Below are 19363 nucleotides of genomic sequence, written 5' to 3'. Positions count from 1 at the left end.
CAGAGGCTCCTAGAAAATGGTCAGAAAGTCTGAGATAACTGGTAACATTTCTAACATAGCAGTATTTTATGTATAAATTGATTGGCATGGTGACGAGAAGTGAGTCCCTTTAGAGCAGTCAGCTGAGTGAATTAAAGAGTCTCCTTTATTCCTCAACAAAGCTCTCACACAGCCTTAGCTCTCTGTGATGAGCCCTATATTTGCCTTGCTGTGTTTATTAACTATTGAATTACTGCATGTTCTGTTCTTCAAGAGTGAGTCTTATGGAGATCATCTGACTCCTTTTTGCTGCAGCACTTTGGGACACTAGTGACAACAAGGGAAGCCTAGATGGGCTTGGTCAGAAGAACTCCCTGAATCAACAGTTTTATAATTATGTTAAACCTCTGGAAGTAACAAATAAGCCATAATAAAAGTATGATCATTCACATTTTCACAAGCTAAATTCTACTTTTTTGTTTCGTGATATTTTACACATTTATTATTGATGGGCATAATAATTCTCGCTCCGCTGAACTGCAGGACAATTCCTACCACCCACTAATATAATTTCAATTCTCATTGTGCTCTTGCACTGACCTCATAATTTGTCTCAAGAACCAAAGCATTAATCAAAAGTGGAATAATTTTACCTGTTCAAACCATAAGTAGATACCTGTTACCATAAATTGTCTATGTCCTAAATTGTCTTTTGTTGTTGTTGTTGTTTCTTTTGTTTTGTTTTAAAGTCAGTCCTTGCATGGGCTAAATTTCAATGTCTTGGCATAGCCTTTGCTGACCTGAATTTGAAGCCAGAAATATTCTTGTTGCTACTGCCACTGGTACTTTCTGTGACCACCACACTTGCTATCCATCCATGTTTGTCGCAGAGGGAACTATCGTGTTTGTGGCACAATCAGGGTAAAATAGTGAAATGCCTTGTTGATGTCTTACAGCTTCTTCTCTTCCCCTGCCTCTTTGTCTTGTAAAATCTCTTGCTGGAAAATGTAGAATTGAGGAGCTGCTTATGTCAGCAAGGCAAGGGGTTTCTCCTAGGCGAGGGATGGGGTGAAGTGGGGTCCTTTCACCCTCACAGCACAACACACTGAGACCTTGCTGTGAGGGTGAGGTCCCCTTACAAATAGCAGTGTGCTGCCTTAAGGTTTCGGTTGCCAATAGCTAAAGACACCAGCTTAAATGTGGCAGACTAAAGTGCAGTTCAACCCCAGACCTTGAGGGCAGCCACATGACCATTTCTGGGATGTGAGCTGCCTGAAGATCAGATGGGCATTTTTCCATTTTCACAAGTCAACAAGATTATGTTTGGGAGACAACAATCCAAGTCTTGCAAAAATGAGACACGATGCAAGAGTTGCAATTTGTTCTTTCATTTAGCTTTGATCAAAACTGGTTCTTGCACAAACAGTTACATTTCAGACGTATTTTTTCCTGTTTTTGAGTATTCTGCATTTAGAGCATTGCATGTCTTTTGTACAGTTTGGAATGCCTTCCACTGATGTGTCATCTTACGTGTTTATGCTAAGAGGAGACTAATGACCCTCTGGGGAAGCCCTTGGTCTTGACCGTGAAGGAAAACTGTGCTGACTAGCTCGGAGACATCCATTTTAATCCCACTAAAGTTAAAACAGATCACTTCCCTTTAAGCACTACAGGTGGGACTGAGTTGTACAGGCAGATTTCCACCACAATTCCTTTTGTGCTATCTAAGCCAGAAGGAGCTTTCTCTCACCTTTGCTGGACTATAGAGATGCCTGGAGTTAAGTAATAACATAGAGAAGGGATCTGCCTCATGCAGTTGTCCCCATTTTTGATTGCTTTAAAACCACTCTTTTAGCCATGGTGCCTTGTTTGATTCGGGGATTGACTTGTTAGTATTTGTGGAAACTCTCTGCATGTGATTGTTAGTTACTGGAAAGTGACTATACTGAAGCTGGGAAGAGAATGAATGAATAACCAAATGTAAAATTCTGGCTTATCCAGAATGTCTCTCTCACGAGCTATTAATTTGTGCATTATTAACATGTCTGTCATTATTGGTTGTACAGCTTTGAAAGTTATTAATAAATAACCAAGATAGGTAATGCTCTTAGGTGCAGTGTGCTGTCAGCCATTTCCTTCTACCTGCACACAAAGGATACATTAACGGTGGCTTTTTTGTATTTCTGTTTTTCAGATGTTATAGAGTTTTCCAATGGAAAGGCTGGTATTTTTGATGAGCTTCTGTTTGCTGTTATCCGATGCACAGCAAGCGCCATCGTAAGTACATTTTATTATTAACTTTTCATTCCTAACAAATCCCTCGAAACAGACAATAGGATATGCTCATGATCTTGGCAGGGAATTAAAAAGCCTGTTTCTTGGAACACTGAAAATTTGTGTAACCTTAAATAGGTACCCAGTATCTGTAAAAGGAAGAAGCCTGAAAGTGGTTTTGTTTTCCAACAGGAAAGATCTGCTCCCAGTAACAAATAATTTCAGACATCCTATCAAAGTATGATGTTCATGATATTATTGCTGCTTGTTCATCTTTAGCTTCTGACATTTACTGGATCAGCAAATCTTGGGGGGGGGGGGGGGGGGGGAAGTCACTCTCCTTTTTATAATTGATTTAATACATTGCAGAAATCAAAGGTTTCATATCTGGGAGAGCTTTGGTGCTCTTCTGTACTTATTCTTTAGTATAGTAGGTTTACATACATTGACACTGGTTCTTCTAGTTCTGGGGAAATAGATGCAGCTCCTTGAGAAAACCTGCACAGCATGGTAAGGGTCCCTCAAACTGGTCCGTAGGTCAGGGGAACAGAAGAAGACTCTGTTACTGTGTTCCCACCAGGATCAAGTAGATTCAGACACTTACTATAGCTAGAGGAGAGCTTTGATGATCTATCTGGGGCAGATGGGACAAGCCCTCCTCCCCTTCCATGCCAGACCACACTTGAAGTTATCTCCTGCCCCAAATGCTTCTCTTCCTGCGTGGCTTTATCGAGGAGCAGATTCCTGCCTGCAGTCTGGTATTGACCTCCAGCGTCCACATAACCATGAAAACTACAGCCCCATAGAAAGTTTATGTCGGGATACCTATTGCTAGAGATGTATCCGCATGCATGCTTCATCTTCAGTAAAGCGTAGGCTTTGTCTTCTGTAAAAAAATTGTAGTGGGAACGGGGACTAAGGTAATTTTTTCCAAGGTAATTGGGTATGGGATAAACAAGGTGTTGAATGATCTAGGTATATGAAAGTGAACATCATGCCAGGAAATATCATCATGGTGCTTCGAGACCAGAGCTGGCTTTTCTCTGCCTAGCTGAGATTGTGGGCAGTGTAGGCTAGTGGCCATATCGGTCTGAGCTATCGTATAGATAAACTTTTAAATAACTAACTGTATTGCCAAAAAGAAAAAAAAAAAAGAAAAAAAAAAAAGGACCCTTTGGAAGATCCCTGATTTCTTTGGGCTATTGCAGTGAGCAAACGTTGCATTCTCTTTTCTCTGTGTGAAGACAGGTGTTGTGTGTAAGTTCACTCCCCTTTTGCTAGAGCCAACAGACTCTAAGTGGGTGGCATAGTGGCACTTTCAGAACAAATCCCCCTCAGTCTGTGGGAAATGGCAATGAACACAGCTGAAAGTGAAAACTTTCCCCTCGTCATTCAAGCATTTGAATGCACAGAGATGTCAAACTTGCCTGACTAATGAATTAGAGAAAACAAATGAAAACAATAAAGATTGGAATCAAGTGTTGCGTGAGGATAGATGTAGCTGAAAGACAAGTGTCATTAGTCATTGTAAACTGGAAACATTAGAAAGTAGTTTCATAAATGTACAGGTAAAAATGACAAAACCTTTTAATGTTTATTGAAGGTTGCTCTGTGTCTTTCTTTCTCAAATTTCCTGTGTTTATGTGAAGATTTAGATTATGTGATGCATTTCATTAATCATATGGAAGCAATTTTAGTTTCTGTTGAAAAAATCATATCACCTTTAATCCCTCCTTGTTATATACTTTCATTTTATAAACTTAAGAAAGAAGAAATGTCAATAAAAATGTAAAAATAAATTATTAAAAAAATAAATAAATAAGAAAGAAGGAAAGAAAGTTCAGTCAAGCCATTCTGATAATGGTACAATCATTTACCTTTTACCTTTTTAGAAAACTTCTGCAAAATAATCATTGTCAAAAAATGGCTTTCTGAGCCCAGAAGTGTTCTTCGTGTATGTGCCATTAGTACCATTAATACATAGTTCTTTCCATAGTTGTCTAATTTTTGTGGGTAAAGGATACTTGAAAAAAAGAGGTCAAGAGTCATGATCTACATTTTAAAGGTCATGAAAGTAATTACTAAGAAATATCATGGAGGTAAGAAAAAGAGAAATAATAGAGAGAAAACTAGATCTCAACCTGTTCCCTAGTCTTGTTAAGGTTGTGGTCCTCCATGGTCTTGCATTACCAGCCTTTCACAAACTATATCATCTAAGGGAAGATCAGCTGCTTTAAATCCCATACATACAGTTCTATATGAAATTGATACCTCCTGACATATTAAAGCATAACCTGGCATAATGTAGCTACTAGTACATGAAGATATGTGAATTCATAATATCAAGTATGTCCTTATAAATATCTATTCATATGCATTGGCTCTTAATCCATGGCTTTTTTTTTGTCTTCAGAAAGAAGACAAAGTTTGAAAGAAGACAAAGTTTGTAGAATTTTCTCTAAAAGTTCTAGGATCTAAACCAGGCTATGAATAGCACAGGCAGTCCCTGTGACATAATAATGTGTTTTTGTTATTGTTTCGTTCTGGTTTTTACCTGTCTATAAGGGTTGATGTTTTGTAGGGCTTAAATGTGATGATTCAGAATATGGGAATCAATTAGAGAGAAACTGCCTTTTAACACATACTCTAACTAGCAAAGGCAATGGGCTGGGTGATCTCCACAAGGCCCTTCCAACCTCAGCTATTTTGTGACCGTGGAACTGACAAGTCCACTTTTTTCTTTAAAATTCACATTGGCTGGACTTCGTACTATGCAGAATCATATTGGTTAATGTATTTCTATGTTGTTTTAGATTTCTCATCACTGCCCCAAATGTGGTGCACGTGGGCACAGAGGAGACAATAACCATTCAAGTTCATGGAGCAAACAGCCCCGTGCAAGTTACCGCATACTTCAAAGATGAGATGAAAAATCAGCTTCTATCAGAGAGGATCGTCTTTAACCTTAACCAAGGGAATAAATACCAAGAGATGAAAAAACTGATGGTAAGTCTGCCATCATAGTGATGTTTTAATCACCTGGTGATATAAATTGCTTAATCTGCTCCAACTAGCAATATGTTGGAACAGACACTACACTGATCCCTAGGGAGAAATGACAAAACGTCAATACCAGTGACAGCAGCACCCAGTTCACCCAATCAGCTAATAAAGCAATGCCTAAAATAATTTCAGTGGTGATGGTGGGTGTTTTCTGCCCAGCCACTAAGCCCAAGGTTTTGTCACTTGGTTATGAAGTGCCTTTTCATCACTGTAGATCAGTAATGAAATATATTTTTAAAACATTTAAATGTTTTGTCATTCTTTTCTAGATATATTTTTGTTTGTTTGTTTGGGAGTGTAGCAGTTTAATTCCTGGGACTGTATTCTTGGCCTTATTTTCTTGGCTATCCTACAAAAGAGGGGAAAGTTTGAAAAACTTGTAAGTTGTTTAATACAACTTTACACCCTGCTTTACATCATTTGCAGCTGACATGACTGTGTGAAGTCCAGCATCATTTAGTTCAGGAGTACTGGTTTGGGCTATTTGATTGGAAAACAGCACACAGCAAGACGTGGTTTATCTCTGATTGCTACCAAAGCTAAAAGCTGAGGTGTCAAATAAGGTTCCTCTTGAACAAGTTGTTTAGAATCTCGCATGAGTTAAAGTTCTGATCTCATGGACAAGATTTTAGCAAAGAAGGATTAGAGGATGCAGCTACCAAATGGTATGGTAACTGAAATTTGAAATGCATGTAGACTAAAGAAAAGTCAATGAGCTTGAGTTATTGACATTGAACAATAAAAATGATTATTTCTATGGCACAGAATGGAAGAATAGCATTTCAACCTACAAAGAAAATGTCAAAGAAAGACTTGAGTATCTTCTGTTGAATGGTGCTAATGAAATGGTTTAAGCCCTTTGGGTAGTTTTGGCCCCCAGCTGTGTGGCTCTGAGGTTACCAGGTTCATGTCTGATTCTGTGGGGTTCTTCTTTTTGTTATCTTCAGGTCAAGCCAGAATTTCTGCAGCAGGATGTGTTCAAGAAGAGTAAAAGGCCGTATATTCTGCTTGTCACCGAAAGCAGGGACCTTTATAAGGAGGCTGTTCAAAACATCCGCATCCTCCTGTCATCCAAGAAAGGCTATATTTTCATTCAGACAGACAAGCCTATATACACACCAAATTCCAAAGGTTAACATAAAAATGCTGCACTTCAGATGTTGAATATAGATGTTACAAGGGCATGATTTTAAAAAGTAAAAATGACTTGATTCTAGTTAATGTAAATCCTTGTTTTTAACCCCAGCTATCTCTGTGAATAGCACAACACCACTCTAGACTTGCACTCTGCCTCCAGGGCTTCTGCAGGGTCTGAAGTGCACATCAAGTGCGCATCACAGCAACCATCATGGAGATGACACAGGAGTCAGAAAGTCTTTCTCTCCTTCCATTGGGAGAAATAAATAAAATTTAATAAAATAATCCACTTCTTGCTCAGAAAGCATAGTAATGACTTTCTTTCTGAAAACAAAATAAATTGCAAGGACCTTCCAAGAAACTATTCCTCCTGTTTGCAATGCCAGCACTAAGCATCCTTTGCACTTTAAGACCACAATGGTTTTGTTACTTAATTTAATTAAGTAACAAAAGAGAGAGGTAAAAGAAAAATTGTGGTTGTGGTTGTAGTCCTTGACTGCAGAGGGAATACAATGGGGGGGGGGGGGGGGAGGGGGAAGCTCCCTGCATATTTTTCAGAAGCTGCTTCAAAAAGGTACTTGTTCAATCATATAACTTGTAAGAATATGGAACAATGTAATCTTAAAAAAAAAGAAATTGTCACATTTCTCTTCTTGAAAAGAAGTCCTGCTAAATTCAGGACTCATGTAAGAGATTATAATAATTGCTATCTAGAAAAAAAAAATGTGAACGCTTTTTTTTTTTCTTCTATTAAACAGTAAAATACAGGATCTTCATTCTGGACAATGCTATGAGGCCAGCAGAAGACACAGTTACAATTGTTGTGGTAGTGAGTATACAAAAACAATTACTTTTAATAAATGCTTATTCAGCACAGGCACTATGAGGGGCTTCCACAAAAGGTTCAAGAGTAAAGCTGTCTAAAACTATATTTTCTCTCATCTCATCTCATCTCATCTATCTCATCTCATCTCATCTCATCTCATCTCATCAATATGTATATATTGTGGGACATAGCTACTAATTTTTGGCCAATGTCAGTGCATGGAGGGAGGTGTAAAGCGTGAAAACTAAGGTAAGGAAATAAATAGAGCATGTCTTCCTTAGGACCAGTACAGGAACTTGAGCTTCTTGCTTGGCACTTGGCTTATGTTTGCTTGTTTCATCTCTCTCAACAGAATTCAAAAGGAATGGTGGTTAAAAAGTCAGAACGGAAAATAAAGACAGTGTTCAGTGAAAATTTTGAAATACCTGACATTGCCGAGTACGTTACTATACCTTGTTCATTAAAACAATTCACATGTCCGAATGACTGTTTCTACAGGCTGCCTTTAGGCACCTCATCTTGGCTTTAATGTTAATACACTATGGTTAGCAACCTTTACCCTGCTAAGGAACAATTTAGCAAACTGCTTAACTATTTGCGCCCATCGTATGACTACACTCATGAGAACGCTTCTGTAAGGGCTTAGTTTGTGAAGTGTAATACCTCTGATTTGAAACAGACTTAAGCTTTTACTTAATATTCAACGTGTTTTTGCATGCTAGCCTGATTTTGACATCACAATGAAGATAAGCTATAGGAAATACATGGTGAGATCTCTATTTCTGTGGGATTTTCAGAGTCAGCGCATGTTACACGCAGTTAGCAAATATGCTGTCTTGCAGTTCCTCATGATGTCTGTTGGAGCGCTACTTAGGACTTTTGGCAGTGCATTGCTGGTTCCTTCAAGCAAAAAAAAAATCCATTAATAAATTGGTTTGGGAACAGATAAAAGAAAGGAAAATAGTAGTATTTAGCAATAATTTAGATATATTAAAATCATAAAATATCTGAGGAATCTTACTTAACTCTTTTCTGCTGAATCGGAACTTTAGGCCTGGAAGCTGGAAAATCAAAGCCTGGTTTCATAGTTATGAAATGTCCAATGTTTCGGCTGAATTTGAAGTTAAAAAATATGGTAAGCGAATATTTAATTTGGATTATATATATGAGGCCATCGCTATTGGTTACAAGATATACTGCAGTGACAAAACCTGGCTGTAGTTAGGTACTAAGGACATGATTCAGTGTGTTCAGTTCCTCATGGCTATGTCTGATTTATGGAAGGAGAATTCTGCTTTTGTGTTGTCTTACACTTACATTTGGAAAAACAAACAAACAAACAACAAAATAAACACATTTGATTTTTGTACAAACTTAGCAACCTTAACATTTGTCACAAACCCTATTTTTTTGGAAGGGCTCCCCTACTGCAGAAAAAAAAAAAATGAGATGAGCTATTAAAACCATTCAAATGCTGGCTAAAATTTTCATTAAAGACTAGAATGAAAAAAAAAAAAAAGAATCTAACAATTTTCTCACAATAAAATACAGTTTAGAAGTTGATTTGAGTTGTCCCCATATTCAGGAAATCTTTCTGTAAGGAAAAATAAGGACATAGTGTAAAAGAATAAAAATGTAGAAATTCAACAATTTGAAGGAATAAATGATACGTGTGCTCAAATGATGCTTTCTTGAAATTTTTAGTATGTTTTTTTCTTTTAAAACACATAAACAGAAACAAACCCCAGGACTTAAAGAAAATGTCACCTTAATAAATCTATGTTTTTGCTTTAGCTAGTGAATACCTAGTAGGTAGCTAGTAACAGAGTAGTGGATCCTACTGCATTCCCTGTAAATGCCTATATACAGGATCAGATAATAAGATCGGAAAATTAGTGTTTTCTGGTTTATTGTCATGGGATTAATTTTTTTTTTTTTTTTTTTTTTTTTTTTTTTGTGCTCCAAGACTGCTTCACAAGGTGAAGCAAATAAGAGTAAGGGAAAGTGATCAGGAGATTTATTCCAGAACACTGATCCAAACCAAAAGGCAGCTCCATCCTCTCAGGGGGTATTGGAACATGCCAGGAGTTTATGATACGTTTCAAATGCACATGCCATGACATTTTGTTGTCTTTGCTTTCGTGCAGAGCTTCCATCTTTTGAAGTCAAACTCATCCCACTTCAGCCATACTACTCCATCTGGAATGCGAACTTTATATTTGATATTGAGGCAAAGTAAGTGTGCTCAAATAGATGTCATTTTAGGATGCAAATAAGTAGATAATGAACTTCGCTGCTTCCTCCTCTCCTCATCATTAACAGTTAACCACGTTCAGGCTTTCCTTGAATCTGACTTTAGTCTTGCATACTCTCTGTTTCCTCTCTACTGACATTTGAGGCATCAGTGTAAAATACTACATGGGTCCAAGTGCTGGTGACCTAATATGGAAAAAGATTTTCTGAATGCTTTATACTTTTAGAAAAAGGATGATGGTTTAGAATTCTCCTTTGTGTTGATATAAAAGAATACAGACAAACTGATAGGCTGTTTTCCCTTATACTTTTTGGTTTAAACATTTAGAAACAATCTGAAACCTCATATGTTGCTATTTAATGCAATTCAAACAGAGATGGATTAAAGTTTGGATGTGAAAATTTGGGGGTATGAAATTTCCAAAAAGACCAATGAAGTTTGGAAGTTATAAACCAGTGCTTATTTGAGAATAATGATTGCATACAGAAATGCTTCTAGGTCACTATGGATGTGTGCATTAATGCACCATAGTGCAACACTAATCTGTGTTGGACATGGCGACAAAGCTCTCAGACTGGCCACACCATGAAGCTGTGCTCTATGGAGAATGGAGAATAATCTATGCCTGATCTTGTGGCTCTGGCATTTTTGATCCCACACCAACAAACCCAAATCTAAATTTGCTGTATGACCTAACAGTGGCTCATAAACTATATTAAGCCTCATGAACAAAAATCAACACTTCTTGGCTGAAGAATTTTCAAGATTTTTAGGAGAGGAAGTACTAAATCACTGCCTGTGAGGAGAATGTTCTTGCCTTATTTACCACTCAGCTGAAATCCAAAATCACTATAAATATATTGGCCAATTTCCACATTGGAAAGATGGAAAGAGAAATTAAACCTTTCTCTGGAGGTTCAACAATGTATTTCCTGTTCACTGAAATCACCACTCATGCAAACAGAGTTAATGACTTAGGTAAGATTTACTTATATGAGATTTGTAAGACTGAGATCCAAGACATTTAAGTGAAGTGACTGAGTATTGCATTAATTCAGATGTTATAAATCTGATTTAAGGAAGACATAAGAAAGATCTGTCTTAAAGATTCAGTTAGTGCAAAAAAAAATCATGGTACAAAGATGGTATTATTTTGATGAAAGCATATAAATTTCCATAATGAAAAACAATAAACAAAAAATAGGGAAAAGCAAACAAAATACTGCACATAATCAGAAGTGCACATTTTATAATGTTCAAGACTTTCTGTGTGAAAAGTTAGAATTTTGAATTAATGTCTTGCTGTCTCTGTGGTGATTAAGTTAGGACCTGGTACAATGTTTTTATTTTGGAAGAGGAATAAATTGTGTGGAAGGAGCACAGGCAGCTGGTTTTCTTTCATAGTTGGAAGGAATCTTTTCAGTTTCAAAGAAGCAAGGACCATTTTACTGCTTCTGCTCACCTTTTTATTTTCTTTGGTTTTGAGGATATGTATATATATGATGCAATATATATCAATATATATCTTGAAATAGGGTACTCTGCATTATTTTAGTAACAATGAAATAATTATCCTGCTTATTTCTCCCTGTTTAGACAAAAGCTGAGTCATATTTCAGGACAATTTTGATGTGTGAGAAGAGAGTTGAACACACAGTATCTATCAGTTAGTAACCCCAGATCTTCACTAAAAACACCTCTTTTAAAAATATCAGCACCTCCTGGCTTTTTGAGATTAATCATGTTCCCTAACATTCTTTAAAACAAAAAGGGGATCACACTAAATTTTTATAGTTTATATTGTTAAATTTTATCTAGTGTTAAAGAGCAGGCAAATTTTATGCACAGCAATGGTACCCAAGACACAGGAAAATGAACAGTGTAAAATTTATTAAATACTCTGTACCTATTTTTTAAGCCATAAAAGATGTATCTATTTACGTTTAATATTTCGATTATTAATGGTTTGCAATTTTTTCTTGCATAATACAAAAATAACTACTTATAAAAATTAATGTTGGGATATGTTTTGACAGTGAGTTTAGGTTCTGGTAATTTACTACTACAGAACATTTTTTTTCATTGTATCAAGGTATTTCATTAAACTTATTAGGCAAAGCCCCTTGGAGTGTTGTTTTTTGCAAATATACATGTAATTGAATAGTTTAAGAATATGCTCCTGATAAGTCACTGTTGGGAAGTAATTTGCATCATCTCATTATTTGATGGGATTGGCAAGGAGGAGATAGTCAATACAGAAAGGAGGAAAGATCCAGGTATTAAAATTGCTAATATAGTATACAAATTACAGTCAAAAAGCCTCATCTACACAGCTAAAGTTTGTGACTTTGTCAAGCACTGACAGCAACTGACTTTTCAAGTAACTTTGCTTAAAGAAGCCTTTAGTTAGATAGGCATTAAATATTAACATTAAACTACGGGAGTGTCACATGGCTTAAACGTCATCACTCCTGACACCGTCTTTTTCATCTTGACTTTGACATCAGAAAACCCTCCAATTTGAGAGCAGTGAACAAATTATTATACTCAAACATTATTTAATATCTTTTGAGTTATTATTTCTTAGGTGTTCCTCTTATATGAGGAATTATTCTCATACATCAGGGGCTTTGGTTGTACTTGAACATGACACCTTTGAAGCACTTGCGCAGTCAGTGCAACTACCCCAGGAAAGGTTCCTGAGCCCTGGAGCTTGGCTACTGGCCCTTTGGCCAGTGCTTGGCACAGGCCTGGCCTCAGCCATGGAGCGCTCCCCAGGTAACACCCAGGAGCTGTTCAGGGGTCAGCATGGAGCAAGATGCCACGTCCACACCTATCCTAAATACCTCCAGGGATAGGGTCTCCACCACCTCCCTGGGCAGCCCTTCCCAATGCTCAACCACTCTCTTCATGAAGAAATTCTTCCTGATATCCAGCCTAAACCTCCCCTGGCACAAACTCAAACTGTTTCCTCACATCCTATTACTTGTCACCTGAGATAAGAGACCTCCTCACTACAACCTCCTTTCAGAGAGCAATGATGTCTCCCCACAGCCTCTTCTTCTAAAGACTAAATAACCTCAAATCCCTCAGCCACCCCACGCAACTCTTGTTTTCTAGTCCCTTCATCACCTTCATTGCTCTTCTCTTTCTCACCTTTATTTCTTTGTTTCATTCTATTGAATAATTATTTACTTTAATCATGATTACCTGATAATATCAGTGATAACTGGCTTTAATATTTTGATCCGTTCTAAACTTTTCTCTTTATGCTATCGCAGCACTCAATTTTGAGTTTACAGACAGAACAATTCCTTCATATATGTTTCACTCCACATTACTACAATTTTTAAGAGGAAAAATGAGGTTGAATAATTGCTTGCTGTTCTTTTTTTTTTTTTTTTTTTAAATTGGAAAAGGTCCTAGTGGGGTTAAACAGTCTTGCTTGACTTTCAACAAAATCAACAGATAGAATTCCTGATAACTGAACTTCTCTGAACTGGCCGTGCATGTAATGAACAGTTATTTGATATATTGATTGTTGTTTCCCTCAGTTACTAGCTCTTTCATTTTAAGCAGTTTTCATAACAATTGCTTCATAGACCTCTGAGAAATTTCAGTTTTGAATTTTAGCACTGGTGTAGATCGGTGCTGCTGATCAAGCCAGTTCGAAAGAGTCACCACTTGAACAAAAATAATCCGTTATAGAACTGAAAAGAAGCAGGATTTCCACAAGCAAGAGACAACACCACTGGGGGTTGGACTAGGTGATCATTACAGGTCCCTTACTGAAACCATTCTGTGTTTCTGTGGCGTGAGTACAGGCACAGTACAGCTGTGCTGCAAGAGGATGCCATCTGCCAGGGTTTCCTTGGGAAAGGAGCCTGCCAGGTCCAACAATGTGCCCTGTTCTATCTCTCCATCACATGTAGGGAGAGCTCAGGAGTGTTCTGACCAGATGCATATCTGGTAAATAGTTCACTTACAAGGGGTCTCTGTGCTACACCGCCTAAATGTACAGAAGATGCATGGGGTGGCAGGTGTCTACTTTGCCTAGTGCAGATATGAAAACTTCAGCAGGTGAGATCTGACTCTGGAAGTCTTCAGAGGTACAAACACTTCACATCGGTCCCTGATACAATTGCTCTGCTCATGAGTTATGTAACAGGAATTAGCTCTTCTTCCAAATTAAGTAGATGCCTCCCTTGCTGTCTGTGAAGGGGACGAGTTTCAAGAGACCTCACATATCTGCACAACTAAAGTTTTTCTTAATTTTTAAAACAAAACAAAATAAAATTAAATGTTTAAATTACTGCAGCATAAATTTTGTCAGATGATGTCTCCAGATGTGATTCTGCCAATGTGGTTTACTCCATATATTTGTCTGCATGTGAAATCACTGCTTTGTATGTGGATTTTTTACAAATGTCTTCATTATCAGTGGGTTGTACTATTTTTCATTTACAAGCTATTAGTTACAGACAAAATACCTACAAATATCCCTATTTTATTGCAGCATAAAATGATTAGTCTGATTTATGCTTGCTTTTTATCAATTTACTGATTCATCTCCCTTCTTTTCTTCCATCCAAAGGCACTCTTATGGAAAAGGAATTCAAGGAGCTGCATACGTGCGATTTGGAATAATAGACGAAACTGAGAATAAAGTCTTTCTTCCAGGCCTGGAACAACAGCTATCAGTAAGTACTGGAGTTCAGTGGAATTATTCAGATTTACCCCAGGTGAGCTGAATATTGTCAGAAATCACTGAAGTATAGATCCCTGTATTACCATAGTCATGCTATGAGCAACAAATTTGTGCTAATGGCAACAAACCAGCAAGGACTGTCACTTCTTTTTTTCCACTTCTGTTTTAGATTCAAAATGGAAAAGGAAGAGTTACTTTAAATACACCACTTTTGGAAGAAAAAATAAATAGGAGTATTTCTACTCTAGAAGGGTTTCATTTATACATTGCTGTTACTGCTGTAGAAACTGCAAGTGAGTATACGATGCCTTGGCTGATCCAGCCCGTAGTATTTACATTGTTCTTTCTCTGGGATGATCCTTCACGTGGGAGATCTTGGCCCATATTAAGCAGCCTTGTGAGGATATCTAAGATATTCTAGACCATCTGAAACAGCACCAGCCACCTCTATGGAAGCAACTAAACTGCTTCCCTTGAAACCTTGTTTGAGCACTTGCTTCAGCCAGGTCTACTCCTTACCTACAAAGTTACTAGTAGAGCTCTGTGCCTTAACTTGCTTTGCTCCTCAGCTGGCTGAGCTGTTGGTGGAAAGATGAGACATATACCACAGCCACAGTATGATGTAGAGAAGGATCTAGCCCTTATGAGTCCTGCTAGTCCTCTTATTCCTTCCCACAGTTTTATCAGACTGTATCTTTCCACACCTAGTGTTACAGTAAGCCATCTACAGAAATATTCTGGTGTTATATTATTAGTTGACCATTTCGACAGTCCCCCTAGATTTATATTGAAAATGTGATGCCTCGGAGATCATCTTTTTACTATAATTTACTATAGGTACCTGCATGTACTATTACTACAGCACCTACTGCAATAGCAAAAGGGGCTGAAAGACTTTCCCTCCCATTACCACACCAGCATGATGGATCTCATGATGTGACACGGTCTCTATGACTCGGTGCACACTTCCTCTCCTCTCCACACAGAGGTTGCCTCCACACTTGCATACTTGCTGCCTTTAGAGTTACTTATATGCCTGACAGGGCAAGGCCAGTGGACTCCACTGGCACCTTTCAAGCTCAGAGTGTTAAAAGTAAAAAATAAGGACTTTGAATGCATGCTTTTTTTTTCTTTTTCTTTTTTTTTTTTTTTAGTTTAAAGCAAGTCATATTTTCAGAAGTAGCTGGAGGAAGTGGTTTAGCTAGAAATTAGTGTCTTAGATGAGAAGCAGATGCTGAAACTATCTTCTAGGTGTGAAGTTGCAGAAGATGATATTTGGTAATGTTAACAGGTACCAGTAGCCAAAAATGAAAAAAAAAAAAAAAAAAAACTTTCAGAAAACTAGAGATTTAAGATTCAAGTCCCCCTACTGATTCTGAATGACTTTTTCATGAGATTTTACACAGCCTTCCCCCAGTAATGAAGCCTGAGCTGATCAGAGCGGTAGGTGCACAGCCTAAGCACCAACTGCTGTATCAGTGCATTGTGTGTCTACAAACGCCTTGAACCAACTAATGTGTTAAGAGGTGAATTTTTTGTGCTGTGAGGAACACAGCCCTTTGCAGTTCTCCATTTCCAAGCTGCGGAGAGCAGGCAGCTGCCGGTGCCATCCTGCTGGAGCAGCAGACACCTGGCACTGCCATTGCATTGATCCTGCCGTGGCTGGTCCATATCCATCTCTTCCTCTTCTCAGGACTGAAGCTCTTTGGGGGTGGATCATATTCTAGTTTGCTTTATATGCACTGCTTAAAATGGGCTTAAAACGGGATGAATCATAAAAATGGAAAACCATAATAAGCAAGTAAATAGTTACTGCTCTCACGGCAACACATACTGTTTGGTATTAACAGGTGGAGAGATGAGGGAAGAGGAACTCAGCAATGTGAAGTTTGTGAAATCTCCTTATGTGGTTGATCTGTCTAACACCAAAAAGTACTTTGTGCCTGGAGCCGCCTTCTCTGTTGTGGTATGTAGTATTTAGCTATCTGTGCTTCCACAGCAAGGGATTTATATCTGTTCTGTTTATAAAATCCTTATCTGATCCAGTGGGAGCTTTGTAGGAGAGACCTTCAGGAACAGGACCAACAAGGAGCTACTGTTGGTGTTTCTGGTTTGTCTTCAGCTTGAGCAGGGAAATCAAAGCCAGAAAATTCTGTTTCTGTTCTGGAAGTCATCTGTGCACTGTTGCACTGCAATGGTTTATAAAACACATAGCAGTCTCTTCCTCTTTCATTATGGAAAGGTTGAAAGAATCACATTGCATTAGATCAATCCCGTATCATATTAAAGTTCTGAAAACTGAAATACAGGGTGTTGACTTTTTTAAAAGTGCATTTAAGTTTTTGAGTTTTTAAACTTCACACCTTCAAGTTTTCCTACAAAATTTTCTACAAGCAGTTAAGGCTAGCAATTTATCTAAAATCTGTTAAAGTAAACTATCTCTGGGATCTGATGAGATCTGCAACAGATGCTACATGAAAATATGGAGCAGCTGTTAATCTGTGTTCATTGATTTTTATCTTAGATGGAATCCAGACTGAGTCAATCGCTACCCTTTTCTCTTGGAGCTGCAATTTTCGCATGCTAATATATAGAGTATTGTATTTCTTTTCAGTTTATTAAAAAAAAATGCTTCTTGTTTGTGGGCATTTTTTAAACCCAGGAATGTCCTTCAAATAATGGAAAAAGACTTTTTAGACTTTCTTTTTTTTTTTTTTGCAATAGGCCTCTGTCACTTTGGTTGATGGCTCTCCTGCTGCCTCTCTGTCTGTAACTGCTACTGTCACCTCACCTGGAAAGTCCTCCATGAAGAAGACTGCACCTTCTAATAAAGAGGGCCTAATCCCCTTTACATTCGACATCCCTGCAGATGCCCAAACACTTCAAATAACGGTAAAGAAAACCCAAACATTCATGTTTAAAAACATGTTGTTGAGAAGAGCTCATAAGGCTGTTGCAAGTGACTGTGAAGATGTTTGGTTTTCATTAAGTTAGCACAGAGAATGGAACATGATTTCTTACACCACAACTTTGCATAACTTTGTCAAGGTTGTATAAAATAATACATAGACCAGAGCCCTGAGGGATGCCTTACTGAAGTGAATGACACTCTTGTACATCAGACCTTTGGGAATACGTGTATGGGTCGTGGCTCGATTTTATGTGGTTCAGGTGTGCATTTTCTTGGCATGGGGGATGGGAATGGAACTGTAAATAATAACACCATGAGAAGTGACAACAAATGATGAGAAGAGGATGTAGGAAAAGCCCATGTGCAATACAGACTCTAGTCTACATCTGGACTACATCAGAGAATTCAATTATGTGCACAATATAAAAGAGATAAAAGCTGTTGAAATACCACTATGTGATTTTAAACCATAGATTCTGATTCAGAAAAAGACAAACCTGAAAACTATCAAACACAAATATGGCAAAAGACCAAGTAGCCTCAGGAAATAAGGTAATGAAAATCATGGTTTTTTGATGCCAGGTTCTGCTAATGACGTCTCAGTAGGGACTCATCTCATTTTCCAGCTTTTTCTAAATAACCCAGCAAGATAAGAATTGAGTGACACTGCTTATTGTCTCTTAAGGGGCACTTACTCTGTCCTTTTCTCCCCTGACAGGTAAAGGCTGAAGAAGGAAAAGAAAAATTAGAATCACCAGAAGCCAGTATCAGAGCTGAAAGATACCAGTCTGCTAACAGCAACTACCTCAGCATCAGCATCCCACATACTGTCTTGGCACCTGGAGATACCTTACGTGTTACTTTGAACGACATTCATCAGACTGGCAGTGGAAAGATTGACTATTTCTATTATATGGTAAATGGAATAGCAGCATATAATTAATTTTTTTTTGGAACTGATATTCTCTGGAATATCTGTTTATTTACTAATATATGGGAAGCCAGTCCAATGAAGGACAGCTGAGATGATACCTACCAAGAGAGGCTGAGCCAGCTGGGCTTCTTCAGTTTGGGGAAGAAGAGGCTAAGAGAGAGTTACTAACAACCTGAAGTTACTTGAGGAGGAATTACAGACATAACATAGACACACTTTCCTAGGTGGTGCCATGCAATATGGCCATGCCATCCAATATGGATAGGCACAAAATTGAGCCAGGGGCAAAACTGTAGCTTGGAAGATTCATTTTGGAAAAATCTTTTCACTAATGATGAATATAATACTGAAATAATTTCCACAGAGAGTTTAGGGAATTGCCACCCTCTGAAGCATTCAACACTCACTTAGAAAAAAAAACATCTGATCTACTTACACTGGCCAATCTTTGAGCAGACGTTTAGACCAGAGATTGCCACCAGTCCCTTCCAAAAGTATTTCTACAATTCTGTTATTTATATATATTTAAATATATTTTTGGATTCATAATAATCTTTTTTTTTTTTTTCTGGAGAAGGAGACATGACCATGAATTTTGTTCTGTAGTTTCTAATAGTCTAGAGCAAATAGGTCAATATGCATCATGTTTACATAATTATGTGGGTGATATCAGTTAACAGGCAAGTCACTGTCATCTCCAACAGAACATGTCATGAAGGGCCACAGAAGTCATTGGCTTTTAGGGTCCTAGATAGCATCCTGAAATTGGATCCAAAGATAGTTCTGTAAATGCAGAAGCCAGGATACAATTGTGCTCAAGTAGGATCAGGCATGCAAAGTTATTTAATGTGCTGAAGGAGACAAATATGTTTATGGATACATTCCAGGAGTGAATCTGTTGAATGTCAAATGTGTTAAATTCCCTTTCTCTCTCTTTCCTCATAATTTTCCTTGGCAGCTAAAATCTCCCAGTCTGCTAAGCATCATGCGCAACAGTTCCCATTTATTTTTAATAGGACTTTGATACGTTCGAATAATTGTATCCCGAGGAGTTACATTTAGGTTTGCAGGGGGCTGTTTTAATTAGAGAGCTGAGCATAGAGTTGGAGTTGCTGCGTCTGGGCTCCGGCAAGATGTAGCACTGGGCAGGCAGGGTGATGCGGGCACTGCCAGAGCTCGGCGGTGAGGATTTCTGCCGAATTTTGGTACCCTAAATGAAGTCTGTGAGGATTTCAGATGGCCCCATATATATATATATATGTATATATGTATATATA

At 37.9% G+C, this 19363-nt stretch overlaps 1 protein-coding gene across 1 annotated transcript in view; it reads left to right on the top strand.

Moving 5' to 3' along the window:
• The first annotated feature begins 2094 nt into the window (after positions 1-2094).
• LOC310882582 (complement C4-like) overlaps positions 2095-19363 on the top strand; it is a 45852-nt gene continuing 28583 nt past the window's right edge. The window contains exons 1-12 of the mRNA XM_083801519.1: positions 2095-2256; positions 5067-5259; positions 6264-6447; positions 7212-7282; positions 7632-7717; positions 8332-8414; positions 9427-9514; positions 14128-14233; positions 14411-14534; positions 16092-16207; positions 16966-17133; positions 17871-18068. Of these exons, the coding sequence (XP_083657645.1) occupies positions 2192-2256; positions 5067-5259; positions 6264-6447; positions 7212-7282; positions 7632-7717; positions 8332-8414; positions 9427-9514; positions 14128-14233; positions 14411-14534; positions 16092-16207; positions 16966-17133; positions 17871-18068 (1482 nt within the window). The 5' untranslated portion in view covers positions 2095-2191. The remainder of the gene's footprint in view (positions 2257-5066; positions 5260-6263; positions 6448-7211; positions 7283-7631; positions 7718-8331; positions 8415-9426; positions 9515-14127; positions 14234-14410; positions 14535-16091; positions 16208-16965; positions 17134-17870; positions 18069-19363) is intronic.

Source organism: Anser anser, assembly GCF_964211835.1.
Source record: "Anser anser genome assembly, chromosome: 1".
Lineage (NCBI taxonomy): Eukaryota > Metazoa > Chordata > Aves > Anseriformes > Anatidae > Anser > Anser anser.
Note: the sequence above shows the minus strand (reverse complement) of the source record. Positions and strands in the feature narration are given on the sequence as shown.